Below are 27,769 nucleotides of genomic sequence, written 5' to 3'. Positions count from 1 at the left end.
TTTCTAACCACACAATAAACTTTTTCCATCCTTGAGCTGAAGAAACATAGACTAATAAATGCCTGCTAAATGTTACTCTTCAAAGGATGGTAACATTACCTATTTTGGTGAAAAAAACTATTTGCAAAGCGACTGTTATTGTTTACCAACTGAGCACAGACTCACAGGCAAATTAATTTGGGGTTCTCATGAGTCAGAGGAAGACAAAACATTAACACAATATAGTGACACTGTTAAATGCTAAAGAATGTATCTTTTATTTGTTTGGAGAATGGCACATTGCTGTTTATTGTCTTAGCTGAGGAATAGTTCCAGGAGGTTCTACTGAGCACAAGTGGTCAGTCCAGACATCTGCAGCTGAGCAATCTGGTACCAGCAGGCCTCCAAGAGACATCCTCACATACTAGTATTCATCAGAAAATGGAAAATTAGGGTGGCCATCAAACCTGCAAAGACAAAGAAAGTAAGAAAGTCCATAATGCATGTGGTCATTCTGTTTCCAGAAGGAATGATTTCTATGAAGTTGATTTTAGCATGAAAGTATGAAAATTTATTTTCCTAAGGCATACAATCATCTTTTCTTACTTTCAAAATAGTTCTTTCTACTTGAAAAGAAAACAGTAGATAAATTATAGAGATTTCTTTTCCTAGTACTCAATATGTAGAAAATAAAGTATCAAACTGGTCTCTATCAAAGAGAGAGAGAGAGAGAGAGAGAGAGAGAGAGAGAGAGAGAGAGAAGAGGAGCTAGAGGCATGGCTTGGGGTTCACAAGCACTGACTGCTCTTCCAGAGCTCCCAGATGCTATTCACAATCCCCATGGCTCACAGTCATCTGAAACTCAAGTTCCAGGGGATACTATGCCCTCTTTTGCCCTATAAGTTTCCTCAATGCACATGGTACACAGACATACATGTAGGTAAAGCCCATACAAATATCTACATCCAATACCCATCCCATTTGTCTTTCTAAGTGAGGATTGATCATCTTACCCGGGTCCACTTTCTTTTTTATCTTCTTTAGGTGTATAGATTTCGTTATGTTTATCATATCTTATAGGTCTATATAAGTGAGTATATACCATGTCTATCTTTCTCCTTCTAAGATACATCATTCAGAATGATCTTTTCTAGATCCCACCATTTGTCTGCAAATTTCATGATTTCCCTGTTTTTGATTGTTGAGTAGTATTCCATTGTGTAAAAATACCACAGTTTCTGTATCCATTCCTCCACTGATGGACATCTGGTTTGTTTCTAGGTTCTGGCTATTACACATAAAGCTGCTGCAAACATGGTTGAGCAAATGCCCTTATTGTGCACTCGAGTATCTTTTGGATATATACCTAGGAGTGGTATAGCTGGGTCTTGAGGATAACCTAGAACCTCTGCTCAGATGTAGCCCACGGTAGCTCAGTATCCAAGAGTGTTCCCCAGTTAGAACAGGGACTATTTCTGACATGAACTCAATATCTGGCTCTTTGACCTCCCCACCTCCCAAGGGAGGAGCAGCCCTGCTAGGCCACAGAGGATGACTTTGCAGCCAGTCTTGAATATATCTGGTAAAACAGGGTCAGAAGAAAGGGGAGGAGGTCCTACCCTATCAGTGAACTTGGAAAGGGGCAGGGAGGAAATGAGAGAGAGACGGTGAAACTGGGAGGGAATGAGAGAGCAGGATACAGCTGGAATACAAATTTAATAAAATGTAATTAATAATAAAAATAAATAAATAAATGAAAAATTTTCTACAGCAATAAAAATGTTTCAAAATATTATTCCATGATTTTTAAAAATGTGTATATGTGTGTCTCTGTGTAGGTGTATATATGTGTATTTGTGATTGCAGAAGCATTTTCATGTATAAAGTATGTACATGGATATAGAGGCCATAGGAAACCCTTACGTGTATCATCAAGAATGCATTCACTATTTTGAGGCAGGGTCTCTCACTGACCTTGTACTCACTGGTTAGCATAGGATGGCTAGCCTGCAAGCCCCGAGTATGTTCAAGTTTTCACCTCCAGAACACTTGAATTACAAGAGCACATGTTGCACCCAGGTTTTAATCACACTTGCAAGGCAAGTGCTTTACTGACTGAGCCATCTTTCAGCATCTCCATGGGCCTTAAATGTCTTCTCAATGATTTTTAGTCCTCTACATTGACCTTAGAATATTTGAGAAAAATCAGTACCAGCTGTGTTACTGATCACATCAATCAGCAGTTCTCAAACTAGAACACTTAATTCCTGAACAGAAGCACGTCAGGAATGAAGAGAAGTTTTTCAAACCTTTAAAGTCATTAAATTTCCTGATGACATTGAACAAGTTCATATGCAGGTGGTGACATAGACTATAAGGTTGATGTCATACATTTAGTAAGATCAAGATTTAAGCAAGTACTGGTGAAAATGACATGATGGCATGATATTGATATTGGGACGTTTCAATGAGCTACCTGATATGTCCACAGTGCATATTTACAGGACATAAAGATTGAGTTCACCATAGAGAAAATAGAGATTCTACACTGAGGTGGGCTAACCCAGGATATTCCCTTGAAACAGTACAGAACTCCTGTACTCTGATTTTCTCTGTCTTTTTACATTTATTGAGATAACATTAAAAATGTTCCTCCAGAAAAAAAAAAAAAAAAAAACAGAATAAAACATATAAACAAAGCTACTTACTTGTCAGCAGTTATATATCGCAAATTTCTGTTCAGGCCATGAAGGACTTTCATATCCTCTGAACTCAACTGGAAGTCAAAAACCTACCACACAGATAGGAAACATTTTTATGTATTTACATAATTAAACTACATCTTTTCCAATCAGCACATTGTAAATTTAAGAGATTGAACAGTGAATGTGGTTGCTTGGTAAAATGCTTGAAAAATCCCGGCTTTCACAAAATACAAAGGTATTCAATAAAACACTGAAGTGAGAAATAAATTCCAGCATCAGCATCACTCAAAAGCCCTCCACATATTGAATCCATCCACAATAAACAACCAAGAAAGATTTGAATGAAATGTGAGGAGGAAAGAAATTGGATATAATTCAAAGAGAAAAACATCACTGCTTAGGAGATCTAAAGCATGAGTGCAATTGTCTGAATGTGTAACTCAATTCAGTAATCATCACTTATATAGGTTTATTTCAATGCCTGAACAGAGAAAAGTCAAAGTATGAAAATGTTATTTTGAACATACAGTAAGTGAGAATTATATAGATATTTTAATACTAGGCATGTCTCATTGAAAGGAACTAAGAACTGGCTTCCAGGTGGTCATCTTTAATACACTTTGAAGTTTAATCTACAGGATGACCTATAATTATTAAGATATTGAAACAATTCTGTCTATAAATCACTAGCATTGATCTTGAAATCAATACCAAGAACATGAGGTAGAAGGAATACATTCATCAAGGCTTTTGAGTTGTTAAAGAAGAACATACTGTTTCAAGTACTCCTCACCTTAATGTTCTCTTTGATCCGCTCTTCTTTGAGACTGGTGTTGAGGACCACAATCCCACGCTGCACCTGGTAGCGAAGTGCAATCAAGGCTGGAGTTTGCTTGTACTTTTTTGCCATAGAACCAAGAACTGGTTCATCCAAAAGAACAGGGGAGTTCTTTTCCACCCTGAAATGAAATGTAAGGAGGCTAAATTCCTCAAGCTGTAGCTTGCAAAGAAGCTTCAAATATACACAAAAGCGGCTCTAGAGAATGAGGGTCCCAAGTGTGTTCCTGGACCTGATACACCATTATCACCTTTTATTCTCTCCAAAATGCAAATTTTCTCTGCTTCCAAACCCATGATTATAGTCTTAAAGTTGCAAGACTAAAGGTATGTCAAGAACAATTGTGAGTTTATGATTTAATGACTTCATTACCATCCTTTGTATCTTTGTGTTCCCAGGACACCATAGGCAACCAGTACAATGTCATTTGACTTGCAGAAATCCAGAAGTTTTGTTTGGTTGAGATAAATATGGCATTCTACCTGCAGACGAATAAAGAAAGATACCATATTAGATGAAATCCCATGTTCACATAAAAACGTGTTAAATTACAATAAGCTAAATTAGGAAAGCCTGTGTAACTAAGTGTGGATTAAATATAACAATGAAAAGACTTCAGCAAATAACCCTTGACCATGCTGATGCAAAAAACATTAATTAATGTCAGGCGTTCATTAAAAAATGAAAATTGAGATTCCTGGGAAGTAGAAAATGTTTGTGGGTCGGGTGTAGAATGAAGAAATAAAGGATAATTGGCAGGAGGAGTTTCACTGAGGTACATACATAAATTTTCAAAAGAACACATACAATTTTTAAGTATATAAAAGAAAATAATAGATTTGTTCATGGCTCTAATTCCAGAATTTGGAAGGCTGAGTCAATGTGTGTGTGTGTGTGTATGTGTGTGTGTGTGTGTGTGTGAGAGAGTGTGTGTGTGACAGCATGCTTTTGGAGGTTCTAGGACAACTAATGTGAGTCAGCTCCTTCCTTCCACCAACTGAAGGATCACATTCTGGTTTTTAGGCTTAATTTTATTCACTAATCCATCTCACTAGACCCATGATATATATGTTTTATTGCTACATTTATTGTACATATTGATGGACTTTGTAAAGATATGTTGATATGACTATAACCTGCACTTTTGCTCTACTTACTCTCACCCTCCTTTTACTCTCTACTCCCATAATTCCCATTCAATTCTTCAGATTCTATGAAAACTTCTAATATCTATGTTCTTATGAATAGTTTTAAAAGTAACAATTATGAGATGAACCAACCTTTGCATAAAATCTTAGGGGTAAATGTCCATTTCTTTAATAAGGACTCATGATAGAGTCAAAATGTGGAACAGGGAATGGACTTACTAAATTTTAACTATGAAATAGTATGAACTTGATCAAACATTTGAAAGGTTATAGTCCATAGGATGAAACAGCCAGCTGGGTAGAGATTTCAAATCAGGCAGATTTTTAGCAAGAAATGAAAAGTAAAAATCAATTCAAAAGGTGAAATAATTCAAAATAAAAAAAATATATTAATATGCATATACACAAACAGATAATTGGACATAGAAAAATGAAAAGAAAATATATTTCTCATTATCAATTGTGGTTAGTACAGAAACTTTTCTTAGAACATTGGTAACTAAAGCTATACACTAACAATAAATACAGCTCTGGTGGATTGAGACTTAGTATGTAAATTTTCTGTAGTAGACAAGTAAACAAGTAACAATACAACTGAAAAAGAAAGAGTATTGCCAAGCTTCAACAAAATAACTCACTCAGGTAAAAATCATTGATGCATTCTCAAATATTATGTGAAAGTTCATCATAAAGTATGAATTCCTGTTTTGTAAATCATGCACCCATGTCACAGTAATATCATGGAGAAAAAAATGTTGACAAAAAATAGATCCGCGTGAGACTAGTGTGGCCAAGCTGTCCAATGGCACATGACTAAGAGTGGGACAGTGCATCAGGATATTTTGACGCCTCTGTGAATGTCAGAACACAGCAGGATATTTTCCTGGCAAAAATGCTAATCATTAGTGTGATAAGCGCTTACAGCTCAACCTCTTACAAGCTTGAAGTGTTAGAAAAAATATATTTCATTAAAGTATAAATACCTAAATCAATCTAGTACTTTATTCTTTTTACTTCTTCCAGTATAGTTTATTTTTAATGCAGTTTATTCACTTTGTATCCCAGCTGTAGCATTCTCACTCATCCCCTCTCAATCCCACTCTCCCTCCTTCTTCTCCTCCCTTGCCGCCCCTCCCCCAGTCCACTGATAGGGGAGGCCCTCCTCTGTTACCTTCTGATCATAGCCTATCAGGTCTCATCAGGACTTGGTACATTGTCTTCCTCTGTGGCCTGGTAAGGCTGCACCCCCCTCAGGGGAAGAGGATCAAAGAGCCAGCCACTGAATGAGTACATGTCAGAGACAGCCCCTGTTCCCTTAATAGGGAAAATGATTTGAACACTGAGCTTCCATAGGCTACCTCTGTGCAGGGGTACTAGGTTTTCTCCATGAATGGTTCTTGGTTGGAGTATCAGTCTCAGAAAAGACCCCTGTGCCCAGATTTTTTAGTTCTCTTGCTCTCCTTGTGGAGCTCCTGTTGGCTCCAGGTCTTTAATCTTCCCCTTCTTTCATCAGAGTAACCCCCTGAACTCTGCCCAAAGTTTGGCTATGAGTATCAGCATCTGCTTTTATATCCTGCAGGGTCAAGATTTTCAACAGCCCTCTGTGGTAGGCTCCTGTTCTGTTGCCTGTTTTCTTCCTCTTCCATTATCCATCCTGTTTGCCTTTCTGAGTAATGATTGATCATCTTACCCAGAGTCCTCCTACTTGCTTAGCTTCTTTAGGTGTACAGATTTTCATACATTTATCCTATATTATATGTCTAATATCCACTTATACCATGTGTGTCTTTCTGCTTCTGGGATACCTCATTCAGGTTAATCTTTTCTAGTTCCCGCTTTTTGTCTGCAAATTTTGTGCTTTACTTGTTTTTAATTGCTGAGTGGTGTTCCATTGTGTAAATGTACCACAATTTCTCTATCCATTCCTCAGTTGAGGGACATCTGGGTTGTTTCCATCTTCTGGCTATTACAAATAAGCTGCTACAAACATGTTTGAGGAAATGTCCTTGTTGTAAACTTGAGAATCTGTTGGATATATGCCTAGGAGTGGTATAGCTGGATCTTGAGAAAGCACTATTCCTAATTTTCTGTGAAAATGCCAGATTGATTTCCAAAGTGATTGTACAAGTTTACATTCCCACTAGCAATGGACAAGGGTTCCCCTTTCTCCACATCCTCTCCAGTATGTGTTGTCATTTGAGTTTTTGATCTTAGCCATTCTGATGGGTAAAAGGTGAAATCTCAGGGTTGTTTTGATTTGCATTTTCCTGATGCCTAAGGATGTTGAGCATTTGTTTAAGTGTTTCTCTGCCATTCTCTATTGAGAATTCTTTGTTTAGCTCTGTACTTCATTTTTAATTGGATTACTTGATTTTTTGCCATTTAACTTCCCAAGTTCTTTATATGTACTGGATATTAGCCTTCTGTCAGATATAGGGTGGGTGAAGATACTTTCCCAATCTGTAGGCTGTCGTTTTGTTCTGAGGACAGAGTCCTTTGATTTACAGAAATTTTCCAGTTTCATGAGGTCCCATTTATTTATTGTTGATCTTAGGGCTTGTGCTGTTGGTGTTCTGTTCAGGAAGTTGTCCCCCGGGCCAATCAGATCAAGGCTCTTACCCACATTTTCTTCTAACTGATTTAATGTGTCTGGTTTTATATTGAGGTCATTGATCTACTTGGCCTTTAGTTTTGTGTAGCATGATGAATATAAATCTATTTGCATTTTCTACATGTAGACATCCAGTTAGACCAGCTCCACTTGTTGAAGATGTTATCTTTTTTTCCATTCTATTATTTTGGCATAAAAAAACGAAGTATTCATAGGTGTGCTGGTTTATTTCTGGGTCTTCTACTCAATTCCATTGATCCACTATTTTGTTTCTATGCCAGTACCATGCAGTTTTTATTACTATTGCTCCATAGTAATAAATCAGGGATCAGGGATGGAGATACCTCCAGGTGATCTGTTGTTGTAAACGTATAACAGTAAATATCCTTCATTTATGTCATTTGGAAAAGGGATCATCAATACGAAGTTGTAAAATAGGTGGGAATATATTTGGAAAAGATGTAAGAATAACAATTTTCCTTGGTGAATGAACTACCTAGATTATTTTGAATAACAGGGAAATTGATTGTGAATTGATAATTCATAACAGAATGAGGGTTGGAGAAATGGCTGAATTGTTAGGGTAAATACTACACAAGGAAGATCCCAGGAATGTATATAAATTTGAGATGGGCAGAACAGTGTGCCAATATTTCTAGACAACAGGGGCAGAGACCTGGGATTCAACTCAGTTAGCAAAACTAGCCTTATTAAAAATGGGCTTGAATAAGATAGCATGCTTCAAAGAGCAAGCTTCAGAGAAAGACTTATGACATCAAATTCAGGCCTCCACATATTCACCTACCTACACTGGATGTACACCATAAGCACATGTACAAGAAAAAAAACCGTATACAATGAGATATTATAAACTCTCTCGGTTCTCATAATGTGAATACAATCACAAAAAATATGTATCTTCTTTACTATGAGAAATTTCATGAAATCATCAGCAGTTAATAATGATATGTATGTTAAACTTTAAAAAGTTATACAACATGTGAAACACACATATCCATATGTAATCACATAAACTATGCTACAATTTGCAGTCTTGCAAATGGTCAACAATTTTGGACAGAGAAGAAGAAATATAGAAGATCTATACCACCCATTCAAAATCACTAAATGCAACAATTAAATGTAATCACTAAATGTAACAATTAAACTACATTAAGAAGTGATTAACTGGGAGATAGCTGGGAGATAGCTCAGAGGTTATGATCATAGGCTGTTCTTCCAGAGGTCCTGAGTTCAATTCCCGAAACCACATAGTGGCTCCCAACCATTTATAATGCTGTACTGTGCCATCTTCTGGTACACAGGCACAGACACAAGAAGAATATTGTATTGTAATAAAAATAAATGAATAATCTAAAAAAAATAAATAAACCTAGAAAACAGTGATTAACAAAACATTATTCTTTCTTTTTATTTTATTTTATTTTTCTTTATTAATTACACTTTACTCACTTTGTATCCCCTCACGTGGTTCCCGCCCTCCTCCTGCCCCAATCCCTCCCTTCCTCCTCCCTCTGCATGCATGCCACTCCCCAAGTCCACTGGTAGGGGAGGTTCTCCTCTCCTTTCTGAACTTAGTCTATCAGTTCACATCAAAAGTGGCTGCATTGTCCTCTACTATGGCCTGTTAAGACTGCTCCCCCCCAGGGGGAGGTGATCAAAGAGGAGGCCAATCAGATTATGTCAGAGGCAGTCCCTCTTCACATTACTATGTAACCCAATTGGACTCTGAACTGCCCTGGGCTACATCTGTGCAGGGGTTCTGGGTTATCTCTATGAATAGTCCTTGGTTGGAGTATGAGTCTCTGGGAAATTCCATGTGTTCAAATTTTCTGGTTCTGTTGCACTCCTTGTGGAGACCTTATCCTTTCCAGCTCTTACAATTTCCCAGTTCTTACATAAAATTCCCTTCACTCTGCCCAACACTTGCCCTTCAGGCTCAGCATCTGCATTGATAGTCTGTAGGGCAGAGGCTTTCAGAGGCCCTCTGTGGTAGGTTCCTAGGTTGTTTCCTGTTTTCTTCTTCTTCTGATGTCCATCCTCTTTGCCTTTCCAGATGGGGATTGGACATTTTAGTTAGGGTCCTCTCTCTTGCTTAGTTTCTTTAGATGCACAGGTTTTAGTGGGTTTGTCCTATGTTGTATGTCTATATGAGTGATTATATACCATGTGTGTCTTTTTGCTTCTGGGACAACTCACTCAGGATGATCCTTTCCAGATCCCACCATTTACCTGCAAATGTCATGATTTCCTTATTTTTCATTGCTGAGTAATATTCCATTGTGTAGATGTACCACAATTTCTACATCCATTCTTCAGTTGAGGGGCATCTGGGTTGTTTCCAGCTTCTGGCTATTACAAATAAAGCTGCTACAAACATGGTTGAGCAAATGTCCTTTTTGTGTACTTGAGCCTCTTTTGGATATATGCCCAGGAGTGGTATGGTTGGATCTTGAGGAAGCGCTATTCCTAGTTGTCTGAGAAAGCACCAGATTGATTTCCAGAGTGGTTGTACAAGTTTAGATTCCCACCAGCAGTGGAGAAGTGTTCCCCTTTCTCCACAACCTCTCCAGCATGTGTTGTCACTTGAGTTTTTGATCTTAGCCATTCTGATGGGTATAAGGTGAAATCTCAGGGTTGTTTTGATTTGCATTTCCCTAATGGCTAATGAGGTTGAGCATTTCTTTAAGTGCTTCTCTGCCATTCGGTATTCCTCTACAGAGAATTCTCTGTTTAGCTCTGTTCCCCATTTTTTAAGTGGATTACTTGGTTTGCTGCTTTTCAGCTTCTTTAGTTCTTTATATATATTGGATATGAGTCCTCTGTCAGATAAAGGGTTGGTGAAGATTCTTCCCCAATCTGTAGGCAGTCGCTTTGTTTTGATGACGGTGTCCTTTGCTTTGCAGAAGCTCTTCAGTTTCATGAGGTCCCATTTATTGATTGTTGCTCTTAGAGCCTGTGCTGTTGGTGTTCTGTTCAAGAAGTTTTCTCCTGTACCAATGAATTCTAGGGTATTTCCCACTTTTTTTTCAAGCCGATTTAATGTGTCTGGTTTTATATTGATGTCTTTGATCCACTTGGACTTCAGTTTTGTGCAGGGTGATAAGTATGGATCTATTTTCATTTTTCTACATGTAGACATCCAGTTGGACCAGCACCATTAGTTGAAGATGCTATCTTTTTTCCATTGAATGGTTTTGGCATCTTTGTCAAAGATCAGCTTCCATAAGTGTGTGGGTTTATTTCTGGGTCCTCTGTTCGGTTCCATTGATCCACCATTCTGTTTCTATGCTAGTACCATGCAGTTTTTTAAACTGTTGCTCTATAGTACAGCTTAAGATCAGGGATGGAGATACCTCCAGAAGATCTTTTATTGTAGAGGATTATTTTAGCAATTCTAGATTTCTTGTTATTCCATATGAAGTTGGGAATTTTTCTTTCCAGGTCTGTAAAGAATTGTGTTGGTAATTTGATGGGAATTGCATTGAATCTGTAGATTGCTTTTGGTAAAATGGCGATTTTTACTATGTTAATCCTGCCAAGCCATGAGCATGGGAGATCTTTCCATCTTCTCATATCTTCTTCTAATTTTTTCTTCAGAGACTTGAAATTTTTTTCATACAAGTCTTTGACTTTTTTGGTTAGGGTTACTCCGAGGTACCTTATGTCATTTGTGGCTATTGTGAAGGGTCTTCTTTCCCTAATTTCTTTCTCAGCCCTTTTGTCTTTTGTATACAGGAGGGCTACTGATTTTTTTGAGTTAATTTTGTATCCCGCCACTTTGCTGAACGTGTTTATCAGCTGTAGGCGTTCCCTGGTAGAGTTTATGATGTCACTCACATATACTATCATATCATCTGCAAATAGTGATACTTTGACTTCTTCCTTTCCAATTTGTATCCCCTTGATCTCCTTCAACTGTCTTATTGCTCTAGCAAGGACTTCCAGCACTATGTTGAAGAGATATGGGGAGAGTGGGCAACCTTGTCTTGTCCCTGATTTTAGTGGGATTACTTTAACTTTCTCTCCATTCAGTTTGATGTTGGCTATAGGCTTGCTGTATATCGCCTTTACTATATTTAGATATGTGCCTTGTATCCCTGATCTCTCCAATACTTTAAACATGAATGGATGTTGGATTTTGTCAAATGCTTTTTCAGCATCTAGGGAGATTATCATGTGGTTTTTTTTCTTTCAGTTTGTTAATATGGTGAATCACATTGATGGATTTCCGTATATTGAACCACCCCTGCATACCTGGGATGAAGCCTACTTGGTCATAGTGGATAATATCTTTGATGTGATCTTGGATTCGGTTTGCAAGTATTTTATCAAGTATTTTTGTATCAATGTTCATAAGGGAGATTGGCTTGAAATTCTCTTTCTTTGTTGAGTCTTTGTGAGGTTTAGGTACCAAGGTGACTGTGGCTTCATAGAATGAGTTTGGTAATGTTCCTTCTGTTTCTATTTTGTGGAATAGTTTGAAGAGAATTGGTGTTAGCTCTTCTTTGAAGGTCTGGTAGAATTCTGCGCTGAAGCCATCTGGTCCTGGGCTTTTTTTGGATGGGAGACTTTTGATGACTGCTTCTATTTCTTTGGGGGATATAGGTCTATTTACTTGATTTACCTGGTCCTAATTCAGCTTTGGTAAGTCAAATCGATCAAGAAAATTGTCCATTTCATTTAAATTTTCAAATTTTGTGGCATATAGACTTTTGAAGTAAGTCCTAATGATTGTTTGGATTTCCTCAGTGTCTGTAGTTATGTCCCCGTTTTCATTTCTGATTTTGTTGATATGTGTGGTGTCTCTCTGCCTTTTAGTTAGCTTGGCTAAGGGTTTGTCGATCTTGTTGATTTTCTCAAAGAACCATCTCTTGGTTTCATTGATTCTTTGAATTGTTTTATTTGTTTCCAATTGATTGATTTCAGCCCTGAGTTTGATTAATTGCAACCGTCTACTCTTTCTTCTTGTGTTTGCTTCTTGTTTTTCTAGTGTTTTTAAGTGAGCCATTAAGGTGCTTGAATGAGCTGTCTCGAATTTCTTCTTGAAGGCACTTAGTGCTATGAACTTTCCTCTTAGCACTGCTTTCATTGTGTCCCACAAGTTCGGGTATGTTGTGTCTTCATTTTCATTGTTTTCTAGAAAGACTTTAATTTCTTTCTTTATTTCTTCCCTGACCCAGCTGTCATTTAGTAACAAGTTGTTTAGTTTCCATGTGTGTGTAGGCTTTTTGCTATTTCTGTTATTGTTGAGGTCCAGCTTTATTCCATGGTGATCAGACAAGATACAAGGGATTATTTCAATCTTCTTGTATCTGTTGAGGCTTGCTTTGTGACCCACTATATGGTCTATTTTGGAGAAGGTTCCATGAGGTGCTGAGAAGAAGGTAAATTCTTTTGTGTTTGGGTGTAAAGTTCTGTAAATGTCTGTTAGGTCCATTTGATTCATGACCTCTGTCAGAGACATTGTTTCTTTGTTTAATTTCTGTTTTGTTGACCTGTCCTTTGTTGAGAGTGGGGTGTTGAAGTCTCCCACTATTAATGTGTGGGGATCTATATGTGCTTTAAATTTTATCAATGTTTCTTTCACAAATGTGGGTGCCCTTGTATTTGGGGCATAGATGTTCAGGATTGTGATGTCTTCCTGGTGGAATTTTCCCTTGATGAGTATGAAGTGTCCTTCCCCATCTCTTTTTATTAATTTTGGTTGAAAGTCTATTTTATCAGATATTAGAAAGGCTACTCCTGCTTGCTTCTTGGGTCCGTTTGCTTGGAAAGTCGTCTTCCAACCCTTTACCCTCAGGTAATGTCTATCTTTGTGTCTTAGGTGTGTTTCTTGTATGCAACAGATTGCTGGGTTTAGTTTAAGTATCCATTCTGTTAATCTGTGTCTTTTTTATTGGAGAGTTGAGTCCATTGGTGTTGAGAGACATTAATGACCAGTGGCTGTTAGATCCCTTGATTTTGATATTGGCTGTGGTCATCAGGTTGTGTGCTTGGTTGCTTTTTGTTTTACTGAAGTGAGGTTATTTATTTCTTGTGTTTTCTTGAATGTAGCTAGTTTTCCTGGGTTGTATTTTCCCTTCTAGTGTCTTCTGTAATGCTGGATTTGTTTGTATGTATTGTTGAAATTTGTTTTTGTCATTGAATATCTTATTTTCTCCATCTATGAGGACTGAGAGTTTTGCGGGGTATAGTAGCCTGGGCTGACATCTGTGTTCTCTTAGGGTCTGCATGATATCAGTCCAGGCCCTTCTGGCTTTCATAGTCTCTGTTGAAAAGTCAGGTGTGATTCTAATGGGTTTGCCATTATATGTTACTTGACCTTTTTCCCTTGCAGCTTTTAGTATTTTTTCTTTGTTCTGTATGCTTACTGTTTTGATTATTATGTGGTGGGAGGATTTTCTTTTCTGGTCAAATTTGTTGGGTGTTCTGTAGGCCTCATGTATTCTAATTGGCCTCTCCTTTAGCTTGGGGAAATTTTCTTCAATGATTTTGTTGAAAATATTTTCTGGGCCTTGGAGAAGGGAGACTTCTTTTTCCTCTATACCTATTATTCTTAGGTTTTGTCTTTCCATATTGTCTTGCATTTCTTGGACGGTCTGTGTCAGGAAATTTTCAGATTTAACATTTTCTTTGACAGATACATCGATTTCTTCCATTGTATCTTCTACACCTGAGATTCTTTCTTCCATCTCTTGTAGTCTGTTGGTTATGCTTACCTCTGTAGTTCCTGTTTTCTTCCCTAGATTCTTCCTTTCCATTATTTCTTCCATTTGTGTTTTCTTTAATTTTTCCAATTCTATCTTCAGGTCTTGAGTTGTTTTGTTTACTTCCTTCACCTGTCTGATTGTACTTTCCTGTTTTTCTTTTAGTTCCTTCAACTCTGTTTCTTTCATTTCATTCAGTGTTTTAAGCATTTCCTTTCTAAAGGCCATAAACTGTTTGGCTGCAGCTTCCTCTGTTTCTTTATGGATGGCAATATTCTGTTTGAGTTTATCTTCCTCTATGTCTTTACGTATCTTATTTGTTTCCTCTGTTATCATCTTCATGAGCATAGTTGTTAGGTCATCTTCTTGGATATCAGTTATGCTGGGGTGTCCAGGGCTACTTGCCCCTGGGTAACTGGGTTCTGGAGATGCCATATTGCTCTGTCTTTTGTTGCTTGAGCTTTTACGCTGGCCTCTACCCATTGTGCTATCTTAGGTGTTTGGGGTTATTTCCTGGTGGTTCCTGGGGATCCTGTGGTGGAGAGTATCCCCTTTGCAGAAAGCTGGTTTTTCCTGAAGGATGTCTTCTCAGCTTTTTGGGTATAGTCCCTGGATGGCTGGTGTTTTTTCAGGAGTTGCTCACCTCAGGGATATAGACCTGAGTGGTAACTGTGGTCTTTGTTAGTCGAGAGGGTTCTCCTCTCACCCAGGAAAGTCCTGAGGGCAGCTGCCCTGTTTCTGGGTTTCTTATTGTAAAATTAATGATCAGCTGCTGTGACCCAGTTGGACATCAGGCGAGCAGCAACTGTTTGTGCCTGTGTCTGGAGCACAGCTGAGTGCTGGCGCCTCGGCCCCACTGGTCTGCTAGACATTTTCTAGGGAAGGATTGGGTGATTTAAGTCAGTACAGTTTCCTTCCTTCCCTGTGGATTCTCTGAAGACACAGACTCCCAGTTTCTTTTTTTTGCCCTGGTGCGCACTGCTCAGTGTCCGCCAGCTGGCTGGCCACAGAAACTGCCTGTGCCTGGAGCACAGCTGATTGATGGCGGCTCAGTCTCTGCCAGCTGTCTGGTGCGCAGAAACTGCCTGTGTCTGCCTTTGCGGCCTTTGGAAGCCTGGGTGCCTCCCTAAGCTTGGTAATTTTCTGGGGACCTTTTCAGGCTGGGGGTGTCGGCTGAGTGCTCTGAGATCAGACCAGCCGTTTCCCTCCCTGTGTGTTTGCACCGGACAGTGAAACTCATTCGCTGGTGCCCTGGTGCCCACAGTTCTATCTCAGGTGGCGAATCAGGCGCGCAGGCAGGCAGAGCTCTGTGGTGCTGGAGCCTGGGTCCCAGGCTCTGGATCCGGGATGGCTCCTGGGGTGCCCGTGGAACCCGAGTCTTTTCCAGGGGATGTCTGGGTGACCTAAGACCAGTCCCAATCATTTCCTGTACCCTGGGGTTATCTCTTGACTGAAAATTCCAGTCTCTGATAGTGTGTTACGCATGGTTCAGTCTGGGACCATGACCAGAGACACTGGCTTATGGCTCTGGGCTGGGGCTGGGGCTGGCGGCCAGCAGCCAAGCGTCTGGTGGAACCGGGATCTCTTCTGCGGTTTAGCTGGGTGAGTTAAAAGCTGATTGAATCCCCCACCGTGGGGTATCCTCTCACCTGGGAAACACAATGACTGTGTTTTATGGCTGCGAGTTTTGATTACTGGTCACTGTGCTGATCCTGCTGCTGCTGCTCAGAATGAGAGTCCTCCCGGTGTCGCCATCTTGCCCCTCCCTAGTAGAGTTTTGGGGGTCACTCAGGTATACTATCATTTCATCTGCAAAGAGTGATACTTTGACTTCTTCCTTTCTAATTTGTATCCCCTTGATCTCTTTCGATTGTCTTATTCCTCTAGCTAGGACTTCAAGAACAATGTTGAAAAGATATGGAGAGAGTGGACAGCCTTTCCTTGTCCTTGATTTCAGTGGGAATGATTTAAGTTTCTCTCCATTGAGTTTGATGTTTGCCATAGGCTTGCTGTATATCACTTTTACTATTTTCAAGTATGTGCCTTGTATCCTTGATCTCTCCAATATTTAAACATGAATGGATGTTGGATATTAGAATGGCTACTCCTGCTTGCTTCTTGGGTCCATTTTCTTGGAATACCATCTTCCAGCCCTTTATTCTCAGGTAATGTCTATCTTTGTGATTTAACTGTGTTTCTTGTATGCATCAGATTGTTGGGTCTTGTTTATGCATCCATTCTGTTAGTCAGTGTCTTTTTATTGCAGAATTGAGTCCATTGATGTTGAGGGAGAATAATGACCAGTGGCTGTTAGATCTTTTGATATTGATGTTGGCCATGGTAGTGTGTTTGTGTGTTTGGCTACTTTTGTTTTGCTGTAGTGAGGTTATTTATTTCCTGTGATTTCTTGAAAGTAGTTAGTTTCTTGGGTAGTATTTTTCCTTCTAGTATCTTCTGTAATGCTGGATTTGTTTGTAGGTATTGTTGAAATTTGTTTTTGTCATTGAATATCTTTTTTTCTCCATCTATGAGGATGGAAAGTTTTGCTGGGTACAGTAGCCTTGGCTGACATCTGTGTTCTCTTAGCGTCTGCACGATATCCGTCCTAGCTCTTCTGGCTTTCATAGTTTCTGTTGAGAAGTTAGGTATGGTTCTGATGGGTTTGCCATTATACATTACTTGGCCTTTTTCCCTTGCAGCTTTTAGTATTTTTAATTTGTTCTGTATACTTACTGTTTTGATTATTATGTGACAGGAGGATTTTCTTTTCTGTTCTAGTTTATTAGGTGTTCTGTAAGCCTCTTATATTCTTATAGCCTTCCCCTTTAAGTTGGGGAAATTTTCTTCAATGATTTTGTTGAAAACATTTTCTGGGCCTTAGAGGAGGGAATCTTCTTTTTCCTCTATTCCTATTATTCTTAGGTTTTGTCTTTTTATGTTGTCTTGGATTTCTTGGATGGTTTGTGTCAGGAATTTTTTAGATTTATTATTTTCTTTGACGGATACATCGATTTCTTCCATTGTATCTTCCACACCTGAGATTCTTTCTTCCATCTCTTGTAGTCTGTTGGTTATGCTTACCTCTGTAGTTCCTGTTTTCTTTCCTAGGTTCTCCCTCTCCGTGATTTCTTCCGTTTGTGTTTTCTTTAATTCTTCCAATTCTGTCTTCAGCTCTTGAACCGTTTTGTTGATTTCCTTCACCTGTCTGACTGTATTTTCCTTTTTTTCCTTCAAGTCCTTCAGCTATTTGTTTGAACGTTCCTCTGTTTCTTTTATTTCTTTCAGTGACACAGAAGGTTTGGCTGCATCTTCCTGTATTTCTTTACGGATGACCATAATCTGTTTTATTATATCTTCCTCTTATTCTTTATGCATTTTATTTACTTCCTCCATTAACCTCTTCATTAGCATAGATATAAGGTCATTTTGAATTTCACTTATGTTAGGGTATCCAGGGATACTTGCCCTCAGATAACTGGGTTCTGGGGATGTCATGTTGTTTTGCCTTTTGTTCGTTGTGCTTTTTTTTTTGCTGGCCTCTACCCATCTCTCTGTCTCAGGTGTTGTCTGTTAATTTCTGGTGCCTGCTGAGTCCTGGGGCGGGGAGAATCCACTTGGTGGGGTTCTGAAGTTCTCCTCTGCTTTTTGGGTATGGTCAACTGAATAGTGGTACTTCTCAGGAATTGTCACAGTTCACTTCAGGTGTATGGACCTGTATGGTAACTGGTATTCAAGAAGGCTCTCCTCTCATCAGGAATTGTCCTGGTGATGGCTGTCCTGCTGCTGGGTTTCTTGCTCTGAATTTAGTGAGCAGCAGCTGTTGCTCTTAAGGTGTAATTTTTGGGTGCATCCCTCTTGAAGGACCAGGGATTCCCACAGTTTTGTCAGTCTAGCTAGGGAAAACTGGTTCATCCTTGGCACAGTATCTGAGGGCTGCTGTAATGGCTCTCTGGCTTTTCTAGGTCTAAAGATGCACCTGTGTGCCCCAGTGCCCTAGTGGTACTCAATAATGGCAGGTGAGCACAGCGCTCCTGCCTGCAGTAGAAGGCTAGAGCCTAGAGTCTGCATGAATCCAGAAAGTCTTTTGGTGCTGGGTATCCTGAGTGTTAGATCTGATTATCCCCCCACTGTGGGGTTTCCTCCTGACAGGGACACCCAGTCTTTGCTTTGGGGATAGCCTTTCTGTCTGTGATGGCATGTAGAACCTGAAGGCACAGACTTACATAGCTCCGCCTTTTTGGGGATTGGGTGCCTGGGTGTCTGCCGAAACTGGTTAACTTTTCCTGAGACCTTTTCGGGGTGGTGGTATCAGCTGAATGCTCTGAGATCAGACCAGCTATTCCCCTCCCTGTGGGTTTGCACCAGACAGTGAAACTCAGTCTCTGGTGTCCTGGGGCCCACAGTTCTATCTGGGGCAGCGAATCAGGTGTGCAGGCAGGGCTCTGTGCCCGTGCCTGGGTCCCCGGCTCTGCCTCTGGGCTCGCTCCTGGTGCACCCTGGGAACCTGAGTTTTATCCAGGGGATGTCTGGGTGACCTAAGGTAGGTCCCAATTATTTCCTGCACCATGGGGTTATCTCTTGACTGCAAGTTTCAGTCTCTGATGTCCTGGTGCCCACAGTTCAGTCTGGGACAGCGACCAGAGCCTGCTGGCATGTGGCTCTGGGCTGGTGACCAAGAGCGTGGTGGAACCCGGATCTCTTCCATGGTTTAGCCACGTGAGTTAAAGCTGATTGAATCCCCCACCGTGGGGTATCCTCTCACCTGGGAAACACAATTGCTTGTGTTTTATGGCTGTGAGTTCTGATTGCTGGTCACTGTGCTGATCCTGCTGTGCTGCTGGTCAGAATGAGAGTTGTCCTGGCACTGCCATCTTGCCCCGCCTATTCTTTCTTATTTCAATATCAGAATATCTAATGATTCGGTCCTTATATGTCAAATACATAAATAACATATGCTCTCATTTCCTATTTGTGAATTTCACTTGTCTATTGAAACTTGTTATAAATACCTAAAACAATGCAGCCACAGATAAAAAGAAATTATGTCACAATTTACTTGATGTCAAAAACCAGAAGAATGTATTCAAATCTGATCAAAAATAAAAGTAGCTGAAGTATTGTTCATTTTTTTCTGAGTACTAAATTTTACATACCCAAATAATGTCATCACAGATAACTAACTTCCTGCTTCTAACCTGGATGAGAATTTTAGTCTGCTGTGATTTTTTTAAATTTTTTTTATTAATTATACTTTATTTACTTTGGATCCCCCCTGTTGTTACCTCTCTCTTCCTCTCCCAATCCCTCCATTCCTCCTCCATCTCCAAGGATGCCCCTCCCCAAGTCCACTGGTAGGGGAGGTCTTCTTTTCCTTCCTTCTGATCCTAGTCTGTTAGGTCTCATAAGGAGTGGCTGTATTTTCTTCTTCTGTGGCTTGGTAAGGTTGCTTCCCCATCAAGGGGAGATTATCAAACAGCAGGCCAATCAGTTCATGTCAGAGACAGTCCCTGTTCCCATTACTATGGAACCCACTAGGAGACTGAACTGCCATGGACTACATCTGTGCAGGGGTTCTGGGTTATCTCCATGAATGCTACTTGGTTGGACTATCAGTCTCAGGGAAGACCCATGTGCCCATATTTTTTGGATCTGTTGCTCTTCTTGTGGAGCTCCTGTCCTGTTCAGGTATTACTTACTCCCACTTCTTTCATAAGGTTCACGGCAATCTCCTCAAACGTTGGCCATAACTCTCAGCATCTGCTTTGATAGTCTGCATGGCAGAACCTTCAGAGGCCCTCTGTGGCAAGCTCCTAACTTGTTCCCTGTTTTCTCCTTCTTCTGACATTCATCCTCTTTACCTTTCTGGATGGGATTGAGCATTTTAGCCAGAGTCCTCCTTCCTGATAAGTTTCTTTACGTGTACAGATTTTAGTAGGTTTATTCATTATTATATGTCTATATGAGTGAGTATGTACCATGTGTGTCCTTCTGCTTCTGAGATAGCTCACTCAGGATCATCTTTTCCAGATCCCACCTGCAAATTTCATGATTTCCTTGTTTTTTGTTGCTGAGTAGTATTCCATTGAGTAGATGTACCATACTTTCTGTATCCATCCCTCAGTTGAGGGGCATCTTGGTTGTTTCCAGGTTTTGGCTGTTACAAATAAAGCTGCTACAAACGTGATTGAGCAAATATCCTTATTGTAATTTTTAATGTAGCTAAGTCTTGGTATATAATCAACAAAGCATCTCAACCATACAAAAACACAAACCATCATCATCCGTTACTGTTAAAGCACCCTTGTTTCAGGGTAATCTCAAGCTTTTTCTGTCTTTTCTTGGCACAGACCCTTACCATGTTCCTCCTGTTCATCATTGTTCATTCTTAGGACATCAAGTATAAGACAACCTTCCTATTTGGAGTGTGATCATGAATACAGTCTACCTTGATCATCCTTACCTCTCTAAAATCTACCAAGAATCCAATATTTTCTCTCTGTGACATTCACTAAGACTTTCCCAGAGCAAAGCAGTCAAGCATCATAAATGTCCTATGCATAAACACTTGCATAGGCTCATGCCGTTCCACAAAGCTAAGATGAATACCGGAAGAGTACTTATCAACCAATGGCAAGAAGGGAAACAAGGGAATGGACAAAGAGAAGAGAATGCCAAGATTCTCACCTGGTTACACACAGGCTTGTACTTGAGTCCAGGCTTGCTCAGGATCATCTCCAGCTGCCTGCAGTTAAAGTTGGACACCCCAATGGACTTGGTTAGTCCTGCATCCTTACACTTCTCCATGGCCTATGGAGGAAAAGATAGTCACAAAACATTTGATGGGGTTGCACACCTTCTTCATTTCTGCTACAATAAAGGCATGAACATGACCCCTGTTCTTAAGACAAAACAGCACTTGAAAGTAGCTTTAGATTTGTTTTGTTTTTTTTTTTTTTTTTTTTTTTTTTGTATGAAAAAAGGTACACTCTATTCTCACAAATCAATTGTGGCATGACTTTTTCTCTTGCTGCATTCCCCCTGTGCTCTCGAGTTCAAGTACTTACCTCCCAGGTGTTACTGAGATCCACTGTGTCAAATATTAATTTTCCATGTTCATCTTTTGGGAACTCATCTTCTCCTGGCTGGAATAGAATCAAGTGTTAAAATAACCTTCAACAAACACATTTTCCAACCAATAGCTATGCTTCTCAGGAAAGGGAAATCTGAGAACTAAATCTCCATATGATAGATAGAATATTTTTAATAACATTTTATTTGTAATATATTTTTTAAATTGAGTTATAGGCAATTCCCTTGGTTATAAGATTTTATTTTCTTATATATATTATATATAATCTTAAATATTGCATCTTGGATCAGTCTGGAGTGTCTTAATTAGTACTTATGACTGTTTCATGATGACCATTTGCTGGAAGCCAATTTGAGGTCTCTTCCCCAGAAAAGACCATTTCAATCTCTCAGAATTCCTTAGTTGTAGGTTTTTTTTTCCTTAGTGTTAAGCCCCATGAGACTTTTCCTTTCCACATTAATGTCTACTGGTTCTCATCCTGGTTTTCTTTAGTCAGCATTTTGGAAAGACTTCACAGGTATAGCTTCTCTGATATCTCTATAAGAGGCAATCTCAAAGCAAACTTTTCACTCTCTTAGATCTTATAATCATTCTGTTCCCTCCTCTACCACGATACTTGAGCTTTAGCAGGAGTTGTATTTTAGATCCATTGAACGTATAGGTGCCACATCACTAAGCCATCCTAACCCAAATATACACTCTAAAAGAAATATATCTGGAAATACAAACAACATACCTTCAGGGCCATTGGGAAATGAATGAGGTATAGGTCCACATAGTCCAACTGAAATTTTTTTAGTGACCATTCCAAGGAAGATCTCACCAATTCTGGGCGATGGCTATTACACCAAAGCTACAGTTAAAGATGGAATTCACAGTGAATTAATAAATCCTATAAATCACCTAACACAGAGACATTTTTCTACTAATTTGAAATTGATGTGCTTGGGGGAATATTGTACTTCTTTCCAAATATCCTTCAATCTGATTCTCCCATGGGAATCCCTTATGTTTATTATGAATTAATTTGAAATCACTCAAGGTCCAGTGTTTTAATCAAGTCATAATAATGTTCCATCTCCATATTATGTTTTGCTGGATTGAAAATGCACATTAAGGGTCTATTGCTCTTAGCCAGTCAACTCAATATGGAAGAATTAGTGGTGGGAGGGTCAGTGTATGTATGTATGGTTTGCTTATTAGGTATGCACATGCACATATGGAAGAGTTATATGTCAATCCCATAATTTCAACCTTGGGTGCCTATTTCTGTCGTTCTCTACCTTATGTAATTTTTAATTTTTATAACTGTAGTGGATATAATTTCAATATTTTATTGTATGTTTGCTAGAAAGCAAACAGGATGCATTATATCTTGCTTAAAGATATCAGGAGGTCCCCCCTATCAGTGGACTTGGAAAGGGGCAAGGTGGAGATGAGGGACGGAGGGAGGGAGGGAGGGACTGGGAGGGAATGAGGGATCGGGACATGGCTGGGATACAGAGTTAATAAAATGTAACTGATAAAAAAAAATAAAATAAAATAAAGAAAAAAAAGAAAAAAAAAAGAAAAAAAAAGAAAGAAAAAGTAATGTAAATCTAAAATAAAATGACAGAACAATAGCTCAAATTGTGTTTGATAAATATTTACAGTTAATATTTGTCAATAAAATACCAAATAAATAAAAATAAGCAATAACACTAAAAAAAAGATATCTACAATTTTTAAAGTGTCGACACATAAAAAGTTATCCAGGAGATACGCAGGGCTACTGTCTTCCATACTCTAGTTTACATCATATACCTATGAACTGAGATGTAGAAATGACATGCATTAAATTCAGGAATCCACAGGCAGCAATGATGAGAAAGTCACTTTCTATGAATCAACACTGTATGCGATATGCAAATATATATGAATAAATACAAACCAGAAAGTGAGGATCGCTAGCCATTACTGATCTAATATACGAACACCTGCCTATTCAAACACCATGGTTCATTCATGGGTACATGACGTAAACGGTACCTTTGTTGTGCAAAATACATCTTCTCTCCTCACAGTGCCATCAGCAATCTTACTTCGGATGGCTTCTCCCACTTGATCTTCATTGTGATAGACAGAAGCGGTATCAAAATGACGAAAGCCAGCATCAATAGCTATTTTGGTGATATCCTTAGCCATACTCACAGGAAACTGAAGAGCAACAAAAAGTGGCATGTATAGATAGATATGTATGATTCAGAATGTACTCGGGCACAAAATGTGACTTCTCTGCTATCTATTTTTCCATGTTTTATAGTAAAGATTCCCTCTGATATGATAGTGGTCATTGTCTATGGGGTAACAAGAGTCAGGTAACCTGGGAACCTCTTTTATTCTTGGAATCAGAGGTTAGTCATGACATAGGAGATGTCCACTAGCACCTAAAATCTAGGACTTACTTCAGGTAACCATAAAGATGTTAAGCACGATTTACACAGGAAAATATGCTCCATTTGACATAAAAATTAAATACTCTATAAGGAAATGACCCTAAATGCCAAGGTCCTAAAACTGTGTTCAAAAGTTCCAGAAGGACAGCTATTTGGTAACTCCAGAAGAAAACAGCTTCTCCTGCCCCTAGATAACTGGAAATTGCATAAAGTTAGCAGGTGCTGCATTTTCAAAAATAGCTTTCACCCTGCACAAAAATAAAGTCCAAGTGGATCAAAGACCTCAATAAAAACCAGACACATTAAACCTGTTAGAAGAAAAAGTGGGGAAGATCCTGGAATTCATTTGCACAGGAAACAATTTCCTGAATAGAACTCCAAGAGCACAGACTGTAAGAACAACAATCAATAAATGGGACCTCATGAAACTGAAAAGTTTCTGAAAAGCAAAGGACACTGTCGTCAAAACAAAACAACTGTCTACAGATTGGGAAAGGATCTTCACCAAACCTATATCTGACAAAAGGCTAATATCCAGTATATATAAAGAACTTAAGAATTTAAGAAGCAACAAATCAAATATTCCAATTTAAAAAATGGGATACAGAGCTAAACAGAGAATTCTCAATAGAGGAATATTGAATGGCAGAAAAACACTTAGAGAAATGTTCAATGTCCTTAGTCATCAGGGAAATGCAAATCAAAACAACCCTGAAATTTCACCTTATACTTATCAGAATGGCTAAGATGAATAACTCAAGTGACAACACATGCGGGATCATGAAGAAAGAGGAACCATTCTCCACTACTTGTGGGAATGTAAACTTATACAACCACTTTGGAAATCAATCTGGTGCTTTCTCAGAAAATTAGGAACAGTGCTTCCTCAAGATCCAGCTGTACCACCCCTAGGCATCTATCCAAAAGACGCTCGAGTATACAACAAGGACATCTGCTCAACCATGTTTATAGTAGCTTTGTTTGTTATAGCCAGAAGTTGGAAACAGCCCAGATTCACCTCAGTTGAAAAATGGATACAGAAATTGTGGTACATCTACACAATGGAATATTATGCAGCAATAAAAAACAAGGAAATCATGAAATTTGCAGGTCAATGGAGGGAACTGGAAAAGATCATCCTGAGTGAGGTATCCCAGAAGCAGAAAGACACACAGGGTATGTACTAACTCATAAGTGGATATTAGACATATAATACAAGTTAAACGTACTAAAATCTGTACACCTAAGGAAGCTAATCAGGAAGGGGGACTCTGTCTAAGATGCTCAATCCTTGCTCAGAAAGGCAAAGAAGATGGACATTGGAGGAGAGGGAAAACAGGGAACAGGACAGGAGTCAGCCACAGAGGGCCTCTGAAAGGCTCTACCCTGCAGGGTATTGAGGCAGATGCTGAGACTCATAGCCAAACTTTGGACAGAGTGCAGGAAATCTTATGAAAGAAGTGGGAGATAGTAAGACCTGGAGACAACGGGAGCTCCACAAGTACAGCAAGGTACAAACTCTGGGCACAGGGGTCTTTTCTGAGACTGATACTCCAGCTATGTTCCACTCATGGAGATGGGCTAGAACCCCTGCACAGATGTAGCCTCTGGCAGTTCAGTATCTAAGTGGGCTGCATAGTAATTAGAGCAGGGACTGTCTCTCACAAGAACGGATTGGACTGCTCTTTGATCACCTCCCCATGAGGGGGGAGCTGCCTTGCCAGGCCACAGAAGAAAACAATGCAACCACTCCTGATGAGACCTAATAGACTAGAATCAGAGTGAAGGGGAGGAGGACCTTCCTTATCAGTAGACTGGGAGAGGGAAACGGGTGGGGAAGAGAGAGGGTGGAACTGGGAGGGGAGGAGGAAGGGAGGAATGGGGAGGATACAAAGCGAATAAACTAATTAATAAAAATATAAAAATTAAAAAATATTCTGATGAGAAAAAAATAGCCTGCATTCCCAGTCTGAACCTATTGATCCTCCCTTTTCTCTTTCCTATCATTAGCTACAGAAATCCAGCTTAAATGACACAATCTAGTATTCCCTTGAACTTAGGTCATTTGGTGACTGGGCTCTGTGCCCATGATCAGAGCATAGCCCAAACTTGAGATTCCCCACCTCTGGTGGCAAGTAAACCTTGCTCTAGTTGCATGTGGTAACTTAAATTCTCTCCTTTGTTTCTTCCTACACAGTTAATTCTTACATATGCTTACATCATGGATCATCTAAGAGCTTTCTTTCAGGAATGGCACAATGAACACATTTCCCAAATGTGAATTCTCAAAGTTTATGCTGGTGTTAAAATGAATGTGATTTAGAGCCACCATTCAAAGACATTCATTCACAATTTGTTACGTAAGACACTAACATGTCCCAAAAATCCTGTCTCCAAATTAAAATGTCTTTATGGGAGCTGTTGGCAGTGTGCTTGCCATCTATGTACTATAAAATCTGTGTTCTTAATTTTATCAGTAAAATCACTGTACACAAGATACCAGGTTCTGGTACCTCTTCTGGACACCATCCTTATCTTCTTTTGGATTCTTTTGGTGGTACCAATGTTTTCTTCCCCTTCATCTTACTTTTTTGCACAACTTAAAGAATTGTTGTCATTGTTCTTCATTATTTGGGGCACTTCAGCACTTTAAAAACACCTTGAGTCCATTGAAATAGTCAACAAGTTAAGTGCTAATCAACAAAACTAATAACCCATTTTCAATCCCTGAGACCCACATGTTGTAGGTGAAATGACATAATTTTTTTGACTCCTGTCCTCTACAATATTACCATGGCAAGTATGCATACAATAAACACAGTGGGGTACGGGAGAGGAGAGAGTGGCAGGGAGGTGCAGAGGAAGAGAAGAGAAGAGAAGAGAAGAGAAGAGAAGAGAAGAGAAGAGAAGAGAAGAGAAGAGAAGAGAAGAGAAGAGAAGAGAAGAGAAGAGAAGAGAACAGGAGTGGAGTGGAGTGGAAGGGAGGAGACGGGAGGAGAGGAGAGGAAGGGAGGGGAAGGGAGGGGAGGGGAGGGGAGGGGAGAGGAGGGGAGGTGAGAGGAGGGGAGGGGAAAGGAGGTAAAGGGAGCAGAGGGAAGGAGAGAAAAGGAGAGAGGAGGCAAGGGGAAAGAAGTGGAAGGGAGAAGAGAGAAGAAAAACAAATGAATAAAAATAAAATGAATAAATTCATAGAACAAAAGAGTGAATTCAAAGCTTTGGTAACTAGTCCCTAGATACATATTGTTAGTCAGGATATGTATATTACCAGAAAACAACTTTCATTACAGGCAAGTGAACTCTCCAGTTCCATACTTTCATTGCAAAGGTTTGTAACAATGTGCATTAAATCCAACAAGTTTGAACACAGATAAATTATGTCTCAATGCCTTTACTAAGTTTTTGGTTTCTCATGGAGTTGCTTTCAGAATAAGTCTGTAACAAGAGCACTGGAAAGCCTAAGGGGAATTAAAACTTCCAGACTGTCCTGTTTGCAGAGTGATGATATCTTGTGAATCATCAACAGCCACAAAAATAACACACGGTACATCTACTTTGCTCAAAACAAACCCAGTAATTAAAATGAGATACTAAGTCAAACTCAAAGCAAAGGACCAGAATTAAATGTTTCATCCAATAAACTTTACTGTAGAAATATCTTTAATAATTGACTTTCTAAAAGTATAAATTATCCCCAGGAAATGAGTGACTTTACAAGTCAGATAGACCCACACTCACTCTAGGTGAGTTTCTTTGAACTCTCAACTCTCACTGGAAATATTTTTATTAAATTTTTATTTTTTATATTAATTAGTTTATTTACTTTGTATCTCAGCTGTATCCCCCTCCCTCATTCTCTCCCAATCCCACCCAGCCTCCCTCATCTCCTCTCTGCCCCTCTCTAAGTGCACTGATATGGGAGATCCTCCTCCCCTTTCATCTGACCTTAGCATACTAGGTCTCTTCAGGACTTACTGCAATGTCCTCCCCTGTGCCTAGCAAGGCTGTTTTTCCCTCGGGGATGGAGAGGTCAAAGATCCAGCCATTGAGTTCATGTCAGAGACAGCACTGGTTTTACCTTGTGTGGTACAGCAGTACCAAAGCCAAGGACAGGAATGAAATAACCATCACTTAGTTCCACACATTGATATTTGGAGTCCATGGTCTATCACTCTTCATGTGAAGCCTGCTCTGCTTGATGTTCACCCTCACAGGGAATTTAAGTAATGGCAGCT

The 27,769-nt window shown here is 39.4% G+C and overlaps 1 protein-coding gene across 1 annotated transcript; it reads right to left on the bottom strand.

The window, feature by feature from the left end:
• Positions 1-268: 268 nt before the first annotated feature.
• LOC132649305 (aldo-keto reductase family 1 member C21-like) lies at positions 269-27,769 on the bottom strand. Its single transcript, XM_060372949.1, has 9 exons — positions 27,613-27,769; positions 23,131-23,298; positions 21,839-21,955; positions 21,077-21,154; positions 20,697-20,819; positions 3,895-4,004; positions 3,478-3,643; positions 2,688-2,770; positions 269-446 (listed from the first exon to the last, which is right to left on the bottom strand). The coding sequence occupies exons 1-9, from the start codon at positions 27,694-27,696 to the stop codon at positions 404-406; spliced, it is 972 nt and encodes a 323-aa protein (XP_060228932.1). The 5' UTR covers positions 27,697-27,769; the 3' UTR covers positions 269-403.

This window comes from Meriones unguiculatus, chromosome 19, assembly GCF_030254825.1.
Source record: "Meriones unguiculatus strain TT.TT164.6M chromosome 19, Bangor_MerUng_6.1, whole genome shotgun sequence".
Lineage (NCBI taxonomy): Eukaryota > Metazoa > Chordata > Mammalia > Rodentia > Muridae > Meriones > Meriones unguiculatus.
This window is presented reverse-complemented; position numbering and strand designations above follow the sequence as displayed.

Coding starts and splice junctions, on each gene's coding strand:
- LOC132649305 (XM_060372949.1), bottom strand. CDS start 27,696: ATGGACTCCAAATATCAATGTGTGGAACTAAGTGATGGTTATTTCATT. Junction 21,956..23,130: donor ATGTATTTTGCACAACAAAG/GTACCGTTTACG, acceptor CTTTAACTGTAG/CTTTGGTGTAATAGCCATCG. Junction 2,771..3,477: donor GGATCAAAGAGAACATTAAG/GTGAGGAGTACT, acceptor TCTGTGTGGTAG/GTTTTTGACTTCCAGTTGAG.